General features: G+C 36.9%; 1 protein-coding gene across 1 annotated transcript in view; it reads right to left on the minus strand.

The window, feature by feature from the left end:
- Positions 1-2,666: 2,666 nt before the first annotated feature.
- The window catches only part of MEIOB (meiosis specific with OB-fold), a 1,518,339-nt gene continuing 1,499,774 nt past the window's right edge, over positions 2,667-21,231 (minus strand). Inside the window, exon 13 of the mRNA XM_044088948.1 lies at positions 2,667-2,854. Coding sequence (XP_043944883.1) covers positions 2,756-2,854 — 99 coding nt within the window. The 3' untranslated portion in view covers positions 2,667-2,755. The remainder of the gene's footprint in view (positions 2,855-21,231) is intronic.

The following is a 21,231-nucleotide window of genomic DNA, read 5'->3' on the forward strand; positions in this document are numbered from 1 at the left end:
TCTTAGAAGCATTAGAAAAGGCATCCAACAAAGCAGCCAAAAAAGGAGGGACAGCAAAAGATCTGGGAGAATCCATCTGGAGAGCTCATAATACTTTTTTTGTATCTCAGAAACTTGAGCATAATCCCGTTTAAAAACCTCCATTCTAGAGATTGTGCCTCCCACAAGAAATCTTCTCAAAAGGAGTATCTGGACTAGTAGATTCCTCCTCCTCCTCAGACCCAAAATCTACAGGAGAGGGAATCTGAGAGGAGTAAGCAAGGGATTCCTCATCTGAATCCATCTCCTCCTCAGAGGAATCCTTTTCTCTGGGTCTCTTAAGGGGAATACAGGACCAAGGGGAGTCTGGAACAGAAACTCTCTGAGAAGGCTTTAAAGCCATCAAAGCATTAAACAACCCCTAAGTGAAGGACTGCCATTCACTCTGTGGATCCTTAGGGGCTGGAGAAATATGCTTAGTTTTCTGCTTTTTCTTTAAAGGGACATCCCCCTTATAAAACTTAGAAGGCTCCAACCCCAGACGGCATTCAGTAATTGTAGTCAGGACTTCTTTTATGAGCAAAATTTGAGGAACACTCCTAAGCCCCTCAGAGATAATCAGCCATGTATCCTCCTAAACATTCAATGTGGACATCTGCAATGTCTGCAAAGATGTGCCTAAGATTGGATCCCCACCAGCCTCCAAACTGATCATGGCTGAAGAATCCAATGATGGAGCCAGGTGATCCTCTGGGCTTTCACTCACCTCAGGAGAGACATCTGGTGGAGGCTGTACAGCAGAAGAATTCTACCTAGATTTCTTGGCAGCCTTCTTCACTGACAGCTACCCCTTGGAGTGGGAAGTTCCTTCCATTGTGTCTTCAGACAGAAGCTTAAGACATTGATTCTCCAGATATAAAGACAAGAAGAAAGCCTGCTATGGAGGGACTTAGGAAAAAAGGCCTGACATATTGAACAGGATGTATGGTCGTGGGAAGCACCGAGGCAAAATGCACACTGCTTGTGAATGTCTTTATGGGGAAATCTGTCTCCCACACTGGCATTTACCCTTCTTGGATGACATGAAACCCTTCAAGCAACAAAAATGTAAAAGAAGATAAAAAAACAAAAACCCCCCCAATGGGGCACTTTTCTGCAATGGCTTGGTGAACCAGTAACGGAACAGGTGTTCAGACTGATGATCAAGAGATGGCATTCAGACTGGTGGCAAAGACATTCTGAGGACGGTACTTCTGGACGCCACATTTATGTCCTACATTAAGTGAGGAGCATACATGCAATGTACGACATACCTTAAAGCAATCTAAAGCCTTTGCTCTACTGGCTGGATGTCAGGTCACCTTTGGCAGTGATCAAACCTATAGGAATCTACACAAAGATAAGTTGGTGTCCAATACAGGGCTTGAGAAGATGGTACAATTGTTTTCTGTTGAGACAGATCATTTAATTAATCAATAATGAGCTTTAGCAACTGCAGTTGTAGCTGATATTAAACTGGATGTGACTAAACTTTTACTTGACCGTAAAACAGTTTTATCCTCTGCTAATAGTTTATTTTGTGAACAGAAAAGTGACATTTCAGACAAGGCTTATTAGTGCAGATATTCCAGGTTTGACAGATTGATAAAACTCTGATATAAAATTTGCATATAATAAAATGTGTTGAAGCATCTGTATTTGGATTAAAGTAAATGTTTTGTGCAACTCATATGACAACTCTTTGAAAAAGTAAAGTATTTACATTGATGAATGTATATTCTCACATAGTATATAGATGTTTTTATACTAAGATGGTTTTGCATACAGTAATGTGATTTATGCTGTGTATGCCTTTAACAGAATTAAAGCTACAGAAGATACAGGTACTTATGTCACGTGATCGTTCCTTGAGATTCAGTCTTCAATTAACTACCATGGTATAAACTTCTGTGCCTAAGCCTTCTCACTTGCTGTTGTCTTTTGTGCCTAAGCCTCCTCACTTGTTATTGTCTACTGTGCATATTCATTTGCTACCTATATGCTACTCTCCTCCAAGAAATACAAATACTGCATTTTACTCATTATGCAAAAAGTAACATTTATTTTGTCTCCTCTCCTAAGGAATATGGGCTTTGTCAGTCTTTTAATTTCATATAAATCACAGTGCATCTAAGGAATACCAGGTCTATGCTAAAAGAAGGTAACAGTGTGGCTGACACCTAATGTGCAAAGAGAAAACTACCCTGTTTTGCAGAGGTTCAGGTGCACAAGGACACTTGCATTTTTCTGCCTGTTTTTCTGATGCATTCATATACATACTGTGTTATACTTAAACATATCTGTGTCTGAGAAAGAGGTATTTTGTCTCATTGACTAAATTTCTGGTGTTACTTTTGGGTAGGGCATGTTTATGTGGGTTTCTACATTCTTTCCTAGCTGTACTTCTCATGACTACAATTTGTTTTCGAATCTGGTTCACTGGCAACCCAGACAAAAACTCTCACCATTGCGACTTGAAATATACAAACACATTTTTTGTAATATTCACTTGTTTAGCACCGATACATTTATGCAATATAGTTACATCAGTATGTTTGTCTGAATTAGCACAGCAATAGAAATGCTTTATGTGAGTAATACAGTTTTGTATTAACAAAGTATATGTTCATTAATTTTCATAAGTAATATTTACAATAATGTGCATGTCATTTATTCAAATAGAACATATTTAAGAATTTGAATATGTAAAATAGAATATTTCATTCTTCTAGAATTTTTATGTAGAAAGGATTTGGCTGGCTTCCTCGGGTTCTGCTATTTTGCAAGAAAGCACATTTATCCTTAATCCTGTTCTAGAACTGGAGGATGTAAAAATCTGAAAAACACAATATAAATGTACACATTAGTCTAGTTTACCAAAGTAGTAAAAAAGTAAAAACACAATATAAATGTACACATTAATGTCTACTTTACCAAAGTAGTAAAAAAGTAAAGCATGTTTTATAATAATAACAAAAAACACCTCAGCAAGCCAAACAGTGGCTAAAAAACAAACAGCAAACTATTCACTTAGTAAGTGCTTTTGTTCTTATAAGAACTTCGTCAAACTAAAGTGAAAACATCACATATTTAAATACAAAGTAGTCACATGACAATTTGCATGATTAATGCTTCACTTTTTTTTTTCTTTAAATAAACCTTAATATTCTCTTTGTCACTGATTCTTGGATAGCAGCATGCATTTAACTTCACTTGCCACAAATATTCTTTCCAGTCTAACTCATCCTCAGCATCAAATCTGTTACTAAAATGAATAACATCTATTATAGAAAATAAAAAGCTTTTACTTTTGCAACAAATAATTGTATGCCTTGACAGTGCATTCTTCATATCACCTGTCTCAATCACATGCAGATGCTCATAGATCCTGTGCAATAACACCCTCCCTCACATGATGAACCGCATGCAACATGGACTACAAATCTAAACTGCCAATCAAATCTACCAGGGATCTTTATTTTGAAATTCCGTAAGTTTAGTTCTGTACAATCTCTGTTAATATACATAAAGTAGTTGCAGTCGGAGCATTTAAATGTCTTTGACTACAACATTATTCCCAGGTGAATATCATTGAGACCTCTTTTGAAAAATGTCTTTCAAATTTGTTGCTTTTTTCTTAACAAAAAGTGGTAACACCACTTTCTTTTATATAGAATCTGATTTTATTATTTATATTTCGCTCAAATAAAATCTTCTGATATACTTACATCTTGTTGAACTTTTTCTTCCAATTCCACTGGTTTCCCTTTAGACCTCTGTCATTTTATTGAGCCCTAAAGCTTCTAGGAGTTTGTACCATGACTTAAGCCCAGGATTTACTTCCGGTCCCCATACACTTCAGCTGGATGATAATCCTGTGTTCTGTTAGTCGCATTCTGATTCACTGAAGAATAAACTTCTTTCAAGATAGTTAACTTAGCTAAAGTCAAGCAGAGGATGGCCATTTTTTACCATCTGTGACATCGGATGTGAATAAGATGATTAACTGTGTCAGGGAATTTGGAAAAAAATTAAATATGAACTGTTTATCTGAAAATTGAACATCTAGTGTTGGACTTTTAAAAAAAACTAGTACTTTTACTTTCCTCTTAAGCCTGAGATAGAAGCCTTTTTGAAAATTACACAGAAAGACATTGGGAATTGGTTAATGAGTAAGCCAAACATTACAGTTTGTCTTTTAATTAATGACAGGAGTGCTTTAAATGAATTAAAATCTAGCAAAGACATTTTAATCACTAAGACTGGCAAGGGCAATACATGACTTGTTTTAAATGCAATTCATAACTTTTTTGAAGCAAAGGAGTTAATTGACAACAGATTCTATCAGCAGGTAAGCTGATGGTCTATATGCAATGCATAAAGGCTCACTGATTTGTTTATAGAGGAAAGACTGCTAATAGAAGGTATTATAGTGTTTTAGCTGAATATTTAAATGTCTAGTCTCTGAAGATTAGTTGGATAATCAGCCAGCCTAAAATACACAAAAACGTGGACAAGTATCCTATAAGACTGAATGCGGATGAGGTAGGAGTAAAATAGAACCAAAGGTTCTTGCAAAGAATAGATACCAAGAATGATGTCATTATTAAAAATTAATTAGATTTTATAAGAATTGCACATGTTCATGTGAATGAAGCTAATCTTTTGGTAACTACTGATATTTGATCACTGTAAAACATAATGATCTGGGACTTAAGATCATATCCCGAGAACTTGATCTTGATAAATGTTTTTATGACAAACTTTGCAAACTTCTTAATGAGATGCTAGATGTTATTTTTGTCTTTTAACTTTATTGAATTTGACCCCCATTTTTACAAACAAATGCCGTAGCAATGGAAGAAGCTATGGTCCCTAGCTAGCTATGCCAATATTTTTATGTCAGGATGGGAGGAGCATATACTGAAGTCTATGTACAACAAACACATAATGTTTTATGCTTGCTTTATTGATGATACCTTTGTTTTGTGGAGGAGTGACATGCATGAATTGAATGCTTTTTATCAGTTATTTAAATATGTGCTTTTTTTTTTTTACATTTAATTATGATGTAGATCCTATCATTTTTTTGGATTTATTTATTTATATAGCTGGCACACCTATTTTAACTAGATAATAATGGCATATAGGAGCATAGATTACATTCTAAATTTCTTAAGAAAATAAAAGGCAGTAAGTACAAGCACAAGTTAAAAGCTGAATGAAAAAATTTTGAAAAGTTGTTGTTGGTCTTTTTCGGTTTTCTTCCGCCTTAGTCGTTTTGAAACCCTGTCCACTAATGATTGGCGTTTGTTTTTATGGTGTCGAGTTGCCAGCCTGCCAGCAACCCAAGCCTAATTCTTCAAAGGCTTCAGCCGCGCATCAGCCTTCAGCGCTTGTGGGAGGACCGGACATTCAAGCTGATCTTCACTCAGGCACAAGCCGAGAATCAAAGGCCGGAATGCGCAGTGCTGACCTATGCGTGAGGCACAAGCAAGTGAAGAAGGAAACAGGGATTCTTGAAAGGAATTTAATTTTTTCCTACATAATATGATTTGAAAGATTATTAAAAAATTATTAATTGAATAAAAAAATAAACTATTTTAATTATTTCATGTGATTTTTACAGGTATTTTAGTAGTAAATAATAATAATAATATGAATATAATTTGGTGAAGATTCTTAAATCTTTGAACAATAATTGGTAGATAAAGGTTAAATTAAAAAGAATTATTCAGAAAATTGGAAAATGGATTCCCATTCAAGAGTATAATAGAAAATTTTAGTAGAATTTTAGATAGAAGAGAGAAGAGGAAATTTGATTTTTAATTTGACACAACAGACATCATACATAACAGGCAGTTTGCACAAGTTAATAAAGGAATGTTCAAAAGGCTAAATACTGTAATTACAATCACTGTAATTACAATCATCCAGGCAAGGGAATAGTTTCTACTGCTGGAGACAGAGTTCAGCTGCTACAACTGCCATGCATTTGGCAAACAAGCAGCCTGGGGGGGACTGGAGATGGCTGGGCTGGGATTCAATTGGGAAATGTCTTATCTGACCCAAATCAGAAGCACAGAAATCTCCTTCATTTTTTATAAGAACCCAAAAAAAAAGATGGATCTAACAGATCTCTGAACACATCTTCTAAAAGTCTGAAGACATAGAAGAATGGACTGCATCAAGATAATCTGAAAACAGGTCTTCCTGATGTATGTGTTCAGGAGGCCTGGTCCAATATTGGATGAGGTTCCGCAGGAAAAAAAATAATCTCAATAAATAATCTAACAAAGTCCAACCCTCTCCTGATGACTCTTTTTTTTCTTTTTTTTTGAAGCGAAAGAGAAAACTACTCTTGATTTTCCTTGGTTGATGGGATGGATGGCGTGGATGGTATGGGAAACTGTGACAATGGGAAATATGATATAATAGATATAACCCTTCATACCCACTTGTCTCATGTGATGGCAAACCACACGAGTGGGAAGAGGGGTATGTGCCCCCCAACTGCCTCCAGAGTGGAGCAGGCAACCTTTAAAGGATTTTGGGGTCATTTGTCATAAAAGGTCATGTAAAATCCTTGGTTCTGCAAACTTCCTTGGCCCCTGGGCTTGTGGGGGGTGGGCCGCTTCAGCCCTGGTGGACCCTGTTAGAAGAGGAGTTGAACTGATGTCTAGACTTGCATAACCAAAGTGAATAAAGACCTTTTTTGTTCTTATTAAGGGAACATTGTGGGTCTTGAACTTGATTCCCACAGCAGAGTGTGTCTTGCCATCCTCTTCACTTTTCTTTATCTTCACTTTCACTGTAGAGCCAAATAAAGCAAAGCCTTCAAAAGGGACATTGGTGAAGGATGTCGTAAAGCTGTCTGCAAAATCACATAACCAGAGAGAGGCACAGTATCTCAATGCGATGCCCATCTAAAAGATATGTGTGTGTGTGTATATATATATATATATATATATATATATATATATATATATATATACATACACACATCCAAACTACAGTGGTGGGAAGGAAAGAAGATGTTGAATATCAAAGACAGAGAAAGGCTCAGTGACAGAAAAAAAAACTTCAAAAATCCAGACAGTACTCTCCATTTCATCTGTTTTGTCTAGGATTTTCACAAGAAGCCACAACAAATAAACAAATGAAGGCAGAAGCAGAGCAAGGAACACGATATATGCTGATTGATCCGACAACCAATAAAACGTTTTATTCCACAGCACAATAAAAATAAAAATTTAACAAAACATTAAAATTGAGCACTTTCGTCTCTGCTAATTCAGAGACTTCTTCAGAATAACATATCAATTAAAATCATTCATTAATTTTAGAGAAGCATGAAGCACTATGGCAACTTATAACTAATGCCACATAGTGGCCGGACCTTAATGATTCATTCTCCCTGTCATGTTTTTTAAAATTGAAAGCTTTGGATAGATGAGCTTTATTACAACTGCTACCGTAGAGATGAAATATGTAAATAGTTATTTATTTACACTATAGGTATTTTTATATTTATAAAGTGGTTTGAAATCTTAAAGCTTTTATTATACTTTTCAAACGGGTCTATATCAGAACATCGAAGTATTAAAACTTCAAATGTTCTGATATCGAACAATATTCAGCGAATGCTAACAATAGCGAAGGTGCAGAACAGCAAATTCTTTCCTCTAAAATGTGGTGCAATTATTTACATAATTTATACACATATGTAAATGTTTATGGGTGTTGGTTGGCTTGTTGCAAAAATTAGGGGGCATGAATTTAATGATGACTGTATAATAGTGGATGATTTTAATTGATGTGTTATTCTGAAGAAGTCTCTGAATTAGCAAAGACGAAAGCACTCAATTTTAATGTTTTGTTACATTTAAATTTTTATTGTGCAGTGGAATAAAACGTTTTATTGGTTTTCAGCTCAATCAGCATATATTGTGTTCCCTTGCTCTGTTTGTGCTTTAATTTGTTTATTTGTCTAGGATTTTATTTTTCTGTGTAAGGTCCATTACATCTTCCACAGTGTTAAAAATTAAAAATCTACTTTCCTTCTGGAAGGTGAATCCTTATTTTTGCTGGAAAAAAGATATGTCCTTTAATATTGTTTTTCTTTAAGCTTTTAACAAGTGGCATACATGCTTTTCTCGCCTTTTACTAATTTATGAACTTATGATCCTTTGAACAACTTTACACATAGTAAATAAAATAGAACAAATATAAAATCATCTGACCTATAAATTAATAAATATAAAATAACAACTAGCTTCCTACCTATAGTAGACCAGGGAAATAATATGAGGTACAGGAAAAGATGATTGAAGAGATATTCAGTTTCATCAGCTCATAATAAAGATTCTGAACACCTGTTTAACTTTTCTTAATCATAATAACTCAATTCTGAACACCTGTTTAACTTTTCTTATTCATGACAACTAACATGCTTTTTAAGATGATGCATACTAAAAATATGAGACACATTAATATGAATCAGAAGTATGAGTTAATACTTTACTATCGAGTTTTTTTAAAAATAAGGATGTGCACTAGTGAATTCTAGATATGAATTTGAGAAAGTTGGTTTTCTGTATATTCCAGATTCCAAACTGTTCTCATCAGTAATGGTTAGATTTACATTCAAGTATGATATACTAGTTTTACTATGTTTGTGTGCATCATGCGTTTTTTTCACAAAGTCGATAGTAAAGGGACAGTTGGTACGGGCTGCCACAATGGTGAGCTCAAATACCACCTTCTTGGATGAAATTCAATTTATTTTGAAAATGTTTAAGGCCAGAGGGTATCCCCAGGAATTATTGGATGACATTAGTGAGGAGATTATACATAAGCGTAATAATGGCACATACAAGCCAATCTTGAACAATGCTAACAGTACCAGTGATGGGGGTAATATTTTGGAGTTACATAACAAGATGGAAAATTTTAATATAGGCTTCATAACAACTTTTAATCAAGATGCATGGAAAGTTGTTGATACAATTTTTAACAACTGGGATATACTACAATTTGATCAAAACGTGGGACACAAAGTAGGGAAGAGACCGAAAATACTATATAAAAAAGATAGGTCCTTTAAAAACATTCTGGAAATGGGTAAAAATAACACTGTGAATGTTAGCAACAGAAGTAAAGGGAATTTTAAATGCAAGAGGTGTAATTTTTGTACACACATTCTTGAGACAGGTGACAATTTTGTTCTGAATGGAAAAATGATAACGATTATTGGACATTATAATTGTAACACTCAGAACATTGTATATATTGTGAAATGCCAAGATTGTCCTATATTTTATATCGGCAAAACTAGTAGGCATTTCAGAAATCGTATAGGGGAGCACCTACTAGATATCAGGCATGGTTGGCAGATTAATGCATTACCCAGACATTTGAATGAATGTAGGGACCATACTTTTACATTTTTGGTAATTCAACACCAACAAAAAGATCCACAGGGTAAAAGTCTGGATGTACATTTAGATGTCAGTGAACTAAGATGGCAGTTGCGACTTGATGCCACCAAGTATCCAGAAATGAACAAAGCCATTAGTATAACCAGTATTTTAAAGTTAAAAAACATTTTAGGTTGAACTTATACATGCATTTTTAAAAAGCAACATTTTCTATGAAGTTACATTTTTTATTTATGAAATTTAATGTGGCATTAACTGGTGTGTAGGTCAAATCTGATTTTAAAGTGATTTTAAAGTGTATTCTTTTGATGTAAAATCTTTTTTGATGATTCTTTTTGAAGTGAATTTTTTTAATTAATACTAATTATTCAATAAGTGACAACTGAGTATTATAAAAGGCTGAGTTGGGGTTTTGAATTTTGTTCTGAGGAAGTCCCTTGTAACTTTAGGGGAAGAAAGCACTCAATGTGGATATTTGTTAATAAAGATGTTTGTTTTCCTTCACTGTGGTTGCTCTGGTTCTACAGTTTTGGTATCTCGACTACGGTTATTTCATTAGGTAATTTTATATTTGATTAAAAAGTTTTGTCCATAGTAGAAGATTTCATATTGTTATATATATAAGTAGATGGGCTGCGACGGTGCAGCGGTTAGCGTTGTTGCCTCACAGCAAGAGGTTCTCCAGTTCGATTCTCAGTTGGACCGCCTTCTGTGTGGTCTGCATGTCCTTCCCATGGTCGAGTGACGTTTAAAGACATGCAGGTAGGTGTGTGCGTGAATGGCTGTTCCTTCTTTGAAGGTTGGGCATCGGGCTGGGACCTCGGCACTGTAAAAATCCACTGCCAATCATAAGTGGACTGGAGTTCTGCTGTGGCAACCCCTAACCGGGAAAAGCTGTAAGACATTAGTTTATATATATATATATATATATAATATTAGACATGTATATGGGAATAGACAGATAACCGAACCGCGACTTCACTGACTGAAATAAGATCGAGATACAGCGACAGCCGATCAGTAGGTGTGGATGTGAGTGTGTGAAGGTAGGGAAGGGAGGACAACGCAGCGGTGAGCGCGAAGAGGACGTAGGTGTAAGTGGAGGGATGTGGAAGTGTGTGTGTGTGTCGAGTGTGGGTGTGTTCCGGTGAAGTAGAGGTGTGTGATAGTGTGTGTGTGGTAGTGTCCTTGAGTAGGTTGAGTGTAAGTGTGTGAGTGTATTGAGTGTAGTGTAGGGAAGCGGCCGGAGAGAAGTTAGGTTGCGGGCTTTATGTTTTAGGGTGGGTTAAGTAGGTTAGGGTTAAGGTGCAGGTAGAGTTTAAGTGCGTGGTGAGGGTAGGTATGTTAAGGTTTAAGTGAGTTAGGGTCTTAGGTTTGGGTTGTTGTAAGTATTTAGGTAGTGTCGGACGTTTAGTTTAGGTTTAGGTTAGGTTAGGGTTTTAGGTATTGTGTGTGTGTTGTGTGTGTTTTGCTTTGTGAAGTGGTGTTGTGGTTTTGTTGGGTTTTGTTGTTGTTGGTGTTGTGTGGTGTTGTGTGTTTCTGTTTGGTTTGGGGTCGTGTGTGTGTGTGTCGGAGACGGGTAATAGATTAATAGCCCATATATATATATATATATATATATATATATATATATATATATATGAAGTAGATAAGTTCTGTACATAAATGTGATTTCATTATACATGTATTTTTTCTCTCCTATATTAATGTCTGATTTTAAATGCATATCTATTAATATTAATGGACTAAATAATCCAGTAAAGTGGGGAAGTCAGTTCAAATACTTGAAATTGCATAAAGCTCAAACAATATTTCTACAGGAAACAAATTTACTTAATAAAGATGTAAATAAACTTTCATTAAATAATTATTTGGTTTTAACAAGATGTTCATCGTGCATACAGCTGCAGTCATAACAGATGGGTTTTCCTGCCGTCAGGCGGGTCCTCGGTTGGCCGAATTCCAAAGTCTAGGTCCGGCGTCGGTTGTCGTCGCTTCCTCCCTGACGTCAGTGCGACAGGGGTATAAAAGATCCAGCCAAAGCCATTTTCTTCAGTCTTTCTTGCCGCGCGGTGCCCGAAGCAGAAGCAGTTCGCAAGTGCCGGTCGGCCAGCTCCTGAGATTACGAATATTTTTCAACCGAAGTCTTCTTGAAAGCTAAGTACCCCATTGGGGAAACTTTTCTTGCCTCAGACCGATGTCAGACAAAGTTAATAATTGCATTTCATGTGCGAAGCAAATACCGCATAAGGATTTTCATTCCCTCTGCATTCCTTGCCTAAGCCCAGACCACGACGTCTCGGCCTGTCGTTTTTGTGCTACATTCAACAGACGCACTATTAAGCGTCGGGCGGAGTTCGCCCAACACTATTTTGGCAAAAAATGTAATTACATTATGTCGTCGGATACTCCGACTCCAGTTTTGAGTAAAAGACGTAAAGATAAGGACCAACATACAAGGTCCGCGACTTCTACCGACACCACGCCAAAACCGTCTACAGATGGTTCGGTTCTCAGTGAGGCGCCTACGCAGCCCCTGACTACCGATGACGCTTCATTGGCGGTGTCTTCTGTGCCCGAGTTCACAGGCTCTTCGGCCCACACCCCGACTACAGATACCGAAGCCACTCTTGGCAGTGAAACTCACAGTTTAGACAGACCTGCCACCTCTCAAGGTGTCTACAGGCCTTCCTCTTCTTTTTCCATCAAGGCTTTCACTAAGTCTAAATCAGCCATGCATACTAAAAGACAAGCTCCACAGGGCCCTTTTCAAGGCCCCATGCCTAAAAAGCAGATGCTCAAAATGGCTGAGGATTTGATTGCTCTTATTAGGGGTTCTCAACCCCCCCCTGGACAAAAGACCCAGAGTGGAGGAAGAATCCCCCTCCTCGGACCAGGCCTCCATTATTTCAGAACATTCTGAAGACCAGGAACATTCTTACTCCCCTTTTGAAGATTCTGATGCAGAGGAGTCCATTCCCTCTGTCCCCCCCCCCTGAGGATTACTCTTTTGGGGAAACCTTACATACCTTGAGGGAACACTTCCACTGGGAAGGCCAAGAGTACTCAGACTCTAAGAAAAGGCTTAGGGATTTCCTCTTGCTCCCTCAGCACAGGCCTCTGGCTATACCTCCTGTCTTAGACATTCTAGATGATGTGTATTCGGAGGTCTGCCTTAACCCAGATTCTTTACCTCCAGCTCCAGTCAAGCCTGACAGGTATTACTGGGTTCCTGACTCACACCAATTCCTATACAAAAGCCATGCGGCTGACCCAGAAACTATATCACAGGGTCACAAGGGAATTAAGGCCTCCACTGCTAAAAATCCATTACCTTCAGAGAGAGATTCCAGAGCTTTAGAAAGGTGGGGGAAAAAGGTATACACCTTGGCCACCATAACCATGAGGGCATTAAACTGTCAGTTCCATATGTTAAAGTACCAACAATTTCTGTTATCACAGTTGAGAAGCAAAATGTCACAACCTGAACAACCAGACTTGAAGGAGTTGCAGGATTTGATACATAGTGCAGAACAAGTGGGTAAACATACCTTGCAATGTGGTTTTGATGCTTTAGAGGCCTCATGTAGAGCTGCTGTTACAGGATCAGGCATACATAGACATGCCTGTCTAAAAGAGCAAACCTTACCAGATCATGTCAAAGCTAAATTACTACATGCCCCTCTGCAAAAAGATGTATTGTTTGGTGTTAAAGCTGAGGAGGTATTAAAGGAAATGGAGGAAAAGGCAAAATCAATGCAAACAGTAAAAGATTTCCTACAGGTACAACCTCCACGTTTCAGTAGAAATTGGCCTTCCAAAAATTGGTCCTTTCCAGCCACGGACAGACCCCAAAGAGGTAGATACAGGTGCCCTAGGGGCAGAGGGCAATCTCAAGGATCGTTTAGAGGCAGACAATGGCAAGCACCCACACAAAGAGGTGGTGAGGATAGTTCACAGCCATTCAGAAAGCAGAACCAATGACTTTCCCCTTTGCATGCCAAGCAAGGCTCAAATGGCAGCACCTTTAGCCGGAAAACTGGCATTATTTTCGAAAAATTGGCATATTGTCACAAAAAAACAAATGGATCCTGGACATTATAGACAGAGACTACAGATTCCACTTTCACACCCTTCCAAAAATGAGAGGCATGCCAAACCTGCCACACAATCAAAGGGCAGAGGCACAAAAACAAATTTCAGATCTCATGGACATGAAAGCTATTCAAGAGGTACCTGTACAAGAACAGGGTCAAGGTTTTTATTCCAGACTATTCCTGGTACCAAGGAAGGGAAAAGATTGGAGACCTATTTTGGACTTATCCATCCTAAACAAATTTTTACTCGTGTCAAAATTCAAGATGCCCACATTACAGCAGCTTCTTCCCATGCTGGGCAAGGAGTCTTGGCTGGTAACATTGGACCTCAAGGAGGCATACCTGCATGTCCCAATCAGACAAGATTGCACTAGATACCTCAGATTTCTTGCAGGTTCAACCCATTATCAATTCTCTGCATTGCCCTTTGGCTTATCTACTGCACCCAGAGTGTTCACGAAATGCCTGGCATCAGTAATCGCCTACTGCAGACTTCAAGGGATACAAATATACCCATATCTGGACGACTGCCTGATCCAAGCGGACAGCAAGCACATACTTCCGAAACATCTGGCGTTTGTAGTAATGTTGTTGAATTCTCTGGGATACACAGTCAACAAAAAGAAATCAAGGCTAATACCCTCTCAAACAATAATTTTCCTGGGTGTCAGCTTGGATACAAACACCCAGATGGCCTACCTCACGCCAGAGAAACAAGGGCAACTAACTCAATACTTCAGAAAACTGACAACTTTCACCAGGCTGACTGCAAGGAAAATCCTGCAGGCTCTGGGATTCATGGCATCTTGCATCCTACTAATCCCATGTGCAAAGCTGCATATGAGGAAACTTTAATAGTACCTAAAAGACCTATGGTCTCAACACAGCCACAGTTTGGAAACAATAATACCACTAATTTCATCTCTTCAAAAGGAATTTCTGTGGTGGGCTCAAGCATGCCAAAGAAACACAGGTCTCCCATTCTGCAAGTCTCAAGCAAATCAAGCCATCACAACAGACGCCTCGGACTACGCCTGGGGGCGCACATGACAGATTGGTGCATTCAGGGCAAATGGTCCCAAAAAGAAAAGCACCTACACATTAATCAAAAGGAAATGCTAGCAGTAATAAATGCTATTATAGCTTTCAAAGACCTACTGCATCCAGGCCAGCTATTGATAAGGACGGACAACACCACAGTAATGTGGTACATAAACAAACAGGGAGGTACCCATTCATACCCCCAATGCAGGCAAGCCATGTCTCTTTGGAACATGGCTCTGGAATTACAAATCGAGCTTCAAGCACAGTACCTGCCAGGCAAGGAAAACACACTGGCAGACAACCTAAGCAGAAATATGACAGCTCCACACGAATGGAAGTTGCATCCTCAAGTTTTCACAAAGATAATTCAAGCATGGGGAAGGCCAGACATAGATCTCTTTGCCTCCCACAGAAATCACCAATTGGCAAAATTCTGCTCAAGGACCTTTCATCCACAGGCCTGGACAGTGGACGCACTCTCTTTCAGTTGGACAACAATGACAGTTTATGCCTTTCCACCTCTCCCTCTGCTGCCCAAAGTTCTATTAAAAACCAGAGCAGACAGACCAAAGATGATTCTCATTGCTCCAGACTGGCCAAGGCAACACTGGTACCCACTCCTGAAAAGCCTGACGCATTCCCCACCATGGATCCTTCCTCTAATGCCTCTTCTACTGACTCAGCACAACTTCAAAACTCTTCACAGTCAGCTGAAAACACTCAATCTAGCCGCATGGAAGATTCCTTAAATTCACAACAGGCCCTACTCTCCAAGGAGGTGCAGGATGTCATTTTGGAGGCCAGAAGGCCTTCTACTAGAAAAGCCTACTCTGCAAAATGGAAACGGTTTTGTGCCTGGAATGAGAAAAAACGTCAGAATCCTAGAATACTGAATTTACCTCAAATATTACAGTACCTAGCTGAGATGCTAAGCAGTGGACTTTCATTCTCCTCCATCAAAATCCATGCCTCAGCCATTTCTGCAGAATACAACACTGATCCTCCTTTATTCTCACACCCCCTCTTAAGACAGTTCCTCAGAGGGGCTAAGAATATAAAACCCCCAAGGAAACAACCAGTACCTGCTTGGGACCTCAATTTTATTCTAGAAAAACTGACCTTGCCTCCTTTTGAGCCAGCTTCTTCAACAGAACTGCAGTACTTGTCCTGGAAAACAGCCTTCCTCCTGGCAATCACCTCAGCTCGCAGGGTTTAGGAACTACAAGCCCTCATGGCTGTGCAGCCTTTCATCATTTTCCATCAGGACAGAGTTGCCTTGCGAACCAATCCGTCCTTTACGCCAAAGATAGTATCCAGGGTAGCCTTGAATCAGGCAATCCACTTACCTACCTTTTACCCTAATCCTCAAAACAAAGGGGAGAGACTACTACATTCCTTGGACATTCACAGACAGCTGCGTTATTATTTGGACAGAACAAAACCTTTCAGAAAATCAGAGCAACTCTTTGTGTCCTATGCTGCAGGAGCTCAAGGGAAGCCTATTTCCAAACAGACAATCTCAAAGTGGATAGCCCACTGCATACGCTTTTGTTACTCTTTTCAGGGTAAAACTGTACCTGCAGGCATCAGATCTCACTCCACAAGGGCCACAGCTACCTCTGCAGCTTTCCTCAGGGGGGTTCCTACCAAAGATATTTTGGAAGCAGCCACTTGGAGTTCCGTACATACTTTCTCCAAGCACTATCACCTACCATTATACTCCAAATCTAGAGCAGGTTTTGCCACTGCAGTCTTGCAGGGCATCCTGGCTCCTCCTAGTTCCACCTAGTGCCTACCACCCCTTTTTTAGCTTTGGGATTCTACCCATCTGTTATGACTGCAGCTGTATGCACGATGAACATAGTACAGTTTTGTACCTACCATAAATGTAGATGTTCGAGTGCTAATACAGCTGCAGTCCAGGTTTCCCTCCCTCCTTCCCCTCTTGGGACAGGCCTAACGGCTAACACCTCCTCATACAACCTGATTCGGGTATTCTTTTATGGTGTATTTGCTGGCAACTACTGTTTTTTGATTATATTGCATTGTTTTATTACACACTTTTATGTATTGCCTTCCTTCTGGGGGCACCTGACATCTGGGGCAAGAAAAACTGAAGAAAATGGTGTCGGCTGGATCTTTTATACCCCTGTCGCACTGACGTCAGGGAGGAAGCGACGACAACCGACGCCGGATCTAGACTTTGGAATTCGGCCGACCGAGGACCCGCCTGATGGCAGGAAAACCCATCTGTTAAGACTGCAGCTTTATTAGCACTCGAACATCTACATTTATGGTAGGTACAAAACTGTACTTTCTGGTGTTCAAGATGAAAGAATGGGCACCCTCATTTTATGGAAGAACTTACCAGTAATGCCTAAAGTGAAATATACCATTGTTACAATTGAATGGAACAGAAAACTATACATTGGTGAACTCTTTTTGGATTCCAGGGGTTGGAGCTAAAAATGCAAAAATTACTTAGACACTATAGCCTATTACATGAAAGGTGAAGTCATAATGGCTGGTGATTTTAATTGCATTTTATCAGACAAAGATTCCACTGCAGATAAAAAGCTGAAAATCACATCTTCAGCCAAACACGTGATGGATTTTATAAATCTAATGAAGGATATATATACGAGCTGAGGAACTCACTTCAATTTATCCATTATTCATATAGATATGGAACACAAACAAATATTGCTAAAATTTTTGTCTCAAACTGTTATCACATATCAGTGAAGTTTCAACAGTTTCATGTCCATTACCATATCATAATGCTATAATCTTTAATATTATTTTATAAACTGACAATTTATTACATCACAGGAAATTACCAGAATACATTATTAAAATAATGGATTCAAGGATTGGTATTTTAAAGAGATCAAAACTTTCCTAGAAATAAACATGAATGGTGAAGTATCTGACATTGTCCTGTGGGAGTCACTAAAAAGTTACAAACTGGTATATTAGAAAAACAAGAGAATGAGACAAAGAATTGAATAGACTACAGGCCAAAATAGACACACTAAAGTTAAGTCTAAAACCAACTGACACTGTCATTCAGTGTGAACTTAAAAACTTAAATACAAAATATGTTGAAATTCTAAATCATAAAGTTTCAATAAACCTGGAAAAAAATTAAACTTCAGGCATATTCATTAAACCCTTTAAGCTTGCATAAACTTGCTCTTAGATTAAAGAAAATGAATAAACTAAATCATATTAAAGAAATTATAACACATATAAATAAAAAAGAGCAGATATTAAAGGTATTCTTGAGGGCTTTAAAATATTTTATGAAAATTTAAATAATAATACAAACAACCTAGATCATGATATAGTTGAAGCTTTTCTAAGGGAAAATATAAATAATAAAATAACAAGTGAACAAATAAAAAACTGATAAGACCATGACCTTTAACAGAAATAAAAGATCAAATAACAAAGTTAAAAATAATAAGATACCAGAACTATATAAAATACTACCAGGTGATGCAGTTAAAATATTAGATAGGGTCTACAGAGAAATAAAAACAACTGAAGTCCCACCCATCATGGAAATATTCCCTTATATCACCTCTTTTAAACAAGATAAGGTTCCTACAAAGTGTTCATCATACAGACCCATTTCACTTTTAAATGTGAACTATAAGATGTTCATGGCCATTTTAGCTCACATAATTAATCTACTTATATGTAAACTAATTAACAGTGATCAAACTGGGTTTACTTTAAATAGACAAGTACAGAATAACATAATAAAATACACACATCAATAGATTATGCAAATAAAAATAAAAAAAGAACTTTCTATCATTAGTCTCAATTTAGATCAGGCTTTTGGCTCAGTTAATTGGTCGTACCTGTTTAAAACACTTAAAGTGTATAATTTCTCACCTGAGCTAATTGCATTAATTTCTAAGTTATACGATAACACTTGCTCTTATGCTAAAATAGGTTATTTTCTAACTCCTTTAAATTACAAAAAGGCACAAAACAAGGCTGTCTATTATCAGTTTTACATTTTGCATTAGTTACAGAATGCTTTGCTAAAAGTACTAGATCCAATAAGAGCATTAATAGCATGAAAATAAAAGATTTCGAACTAAAGATTCAACTCTTTGCTGATGACATTTTACTAAAAACAGGAAATGTAGAACATTCATTAGAATATATAATTAATTGTATGAGTCAGTTTGAAGAAATCCCGAAATTAAGATTTAATCATAATAAAACAATTACAATAATTAATAAAAATGTCTAATAGCAAAGAAATGATGCAAACAAACTTTTAACAGTTTGTTGATAAAATTTTAAGTTTAGTCACAAACTGGAACAAATTCTTCTTTACCATAGAGGCATGATTAATGCTTATTAAGATGGTAATACTCCCTAACATATTGTTTATCTTACAATCTTTAGTATTATCACTACAAAAAATTGATGAAGAAGATAAATAATATTCTACCTATTTTTGGCATCCTAATAAACCAACCATTTCCTCTGATTGGCATAGAAAAGCTTGGGATACAGGTGGAATATGATTCCTTGATATTCAATTGTACACTACTTCAACAACTGTAAAGGTTATAGCATTGTGGATAAATTCAACTTATGATTCAAAATGGAAACAAAAACATCAAAACATATTATTATATATAAATATACCACAGCCAGTCATAAACATAGTCCCTACTAGTTTTATCACATTATTAAAAGACTTTTCCGTAAATGGAATTACAGCCTCTGCTAAAATTTCTTATTTAAATAACATTTCCTCTTTCCAAAAGTTCACGTATTCTAACCATTGTATTAAAGACTTAATATTTTCTATTGTTTTTATATTTTCTATGTTTCCAACTGCATATACAAATAGCTTAGAAACTCATAACTTCAACAAAATACTAATATTGAAACAACAAAGTAACTTAATTTATTGGCATCAATTCTTAAATGGATACTGATATATATGCTGTTGAAATTTTAAGGTCCAAATATAATCATGATTCTGAGAACTGGTTAAATATACAAATATTTAAATACTTTGTGAACATAGCGATAAATAAGATACCTAACCTAGATAAGAAATTGTTCCCCAAATTATTGGATTTTTTAATAAACATCAGTATAATAATGCAATGCAAAATAAATAATTTTTGCCACAAATTTATAAAATTCTTAAGTTAGATTTCACATATTTAGAGAATTCCTATTGGAATTATTCCTCAAAAATTAATAATGAAGACTTCTCTTAAGAATACAAGAAAGCAATATTAAAATCTACAGATAAAACCACAGCTTCATTATACTGGAAAATGTTTACTTGAAAAACAGAGCTTTTGTCACTCCTAACAAAATTACAAGTATCTATAAATCAAATAGAATTAAATGCTAGAGATGTGATTCTGAAATAATAGCTGACTGGGCACATATGGTATATGAATGTGAAGACGTCCCCCCTTTTTGGAAAGAAATTAATAACTTCATTCAAGCTCTATGGACAGATAGATTAAATATTTCTAAATCTTTAGTTTTATTCAATGCTCTGATTCTTGAGATAATTCCAAAAACCCAATTGTTTCTTCATTAGTCTATTCCTTACTACAGCCAGAAAAGTAATTATAAAAATTGGAAAAGTAAAGTTACTCCCACTAGTGTTGAATGTATTAGCATGGCAAAGACTGTATCCAGTAGTGAAGTGCATACTATAAAGATGACAACTCCTAATACTGCATTCATATAAATCCATCTATCCATCCATATCAATTTTGGCTTAAAAATATTAATTGTTGTTGCAATGTATAAGTCTGATGTATTGATCAACTGTGGACCTATGTAAATAGTTATTTATTTGTTTTACAAATGATTTATCTATTGTTCTAAAACCAAATAAAAATTAAAAAAAAAATCCAGACAAAATACTTTACAAAATGAGCACTCATCTGCCCAGATCTTGCTACTACATGGAAGATGGCAAATGAGATCTTAGTGGAAAGAAAGGAGTTATGGAAAGAAAAGATTTTCTAAGGGCTCGAGGCTGGAGAACTAAATCTGCCATATTGGATCCAAGGGGTGGCTCAATAACTTATATGTGGGATCAGACAGACTGACTGAATAGGATTACACACAAAAAAACTATATCGGAAATATGCACACTAAATATCTAACCCAGCGGTGGCAATTCTGGAAAACAATCATACATCTAGGCACATCAAAGCTGTTCCCCAAACAACCAGGTAATAATGCTGTTATAGCAGAAATAGTATGATGTATTTTACAAGCCAATCCTCCTGAACCACCACAAATACTTATCCCAAGTTCAGTACTAATATGGCAGCTTCTCCTTGTATCTCTGCACAAACACCTGCAGTACTTTCCATTCTATTTTAAATTAATTACCAGGCACAGGCTAAAGAACTTAACTGCTTTTTAAACAAGAAACATATTTATTAACTTATTACATATGACACAGGCAATCCTGCATTTATATAACTGAAAACAAAACATACTGACATAGCTGTAGTTGCAAACATTATAGATCACTTATAATCTATCCAGTCATTGTTGAACATATAGCTCATAAAAGTCTGCATTCTTTAAACCTCATTCCTCCTCTGCATGCA

Source organism: Protopterus annectens, chromosome 12.part0 (assembly GCF_019279795.1).
Source record: "Protopterus annectens isolate FY-2018-M chromosome 12.part0, PAN1.0, whole genome shotgun sequence".
Lineage (NCBI taxonomy): Eukaryota > Metazoa > Chordata > Ceratodontiformes > Protopteridae > Protopterus > Protopterus annectens.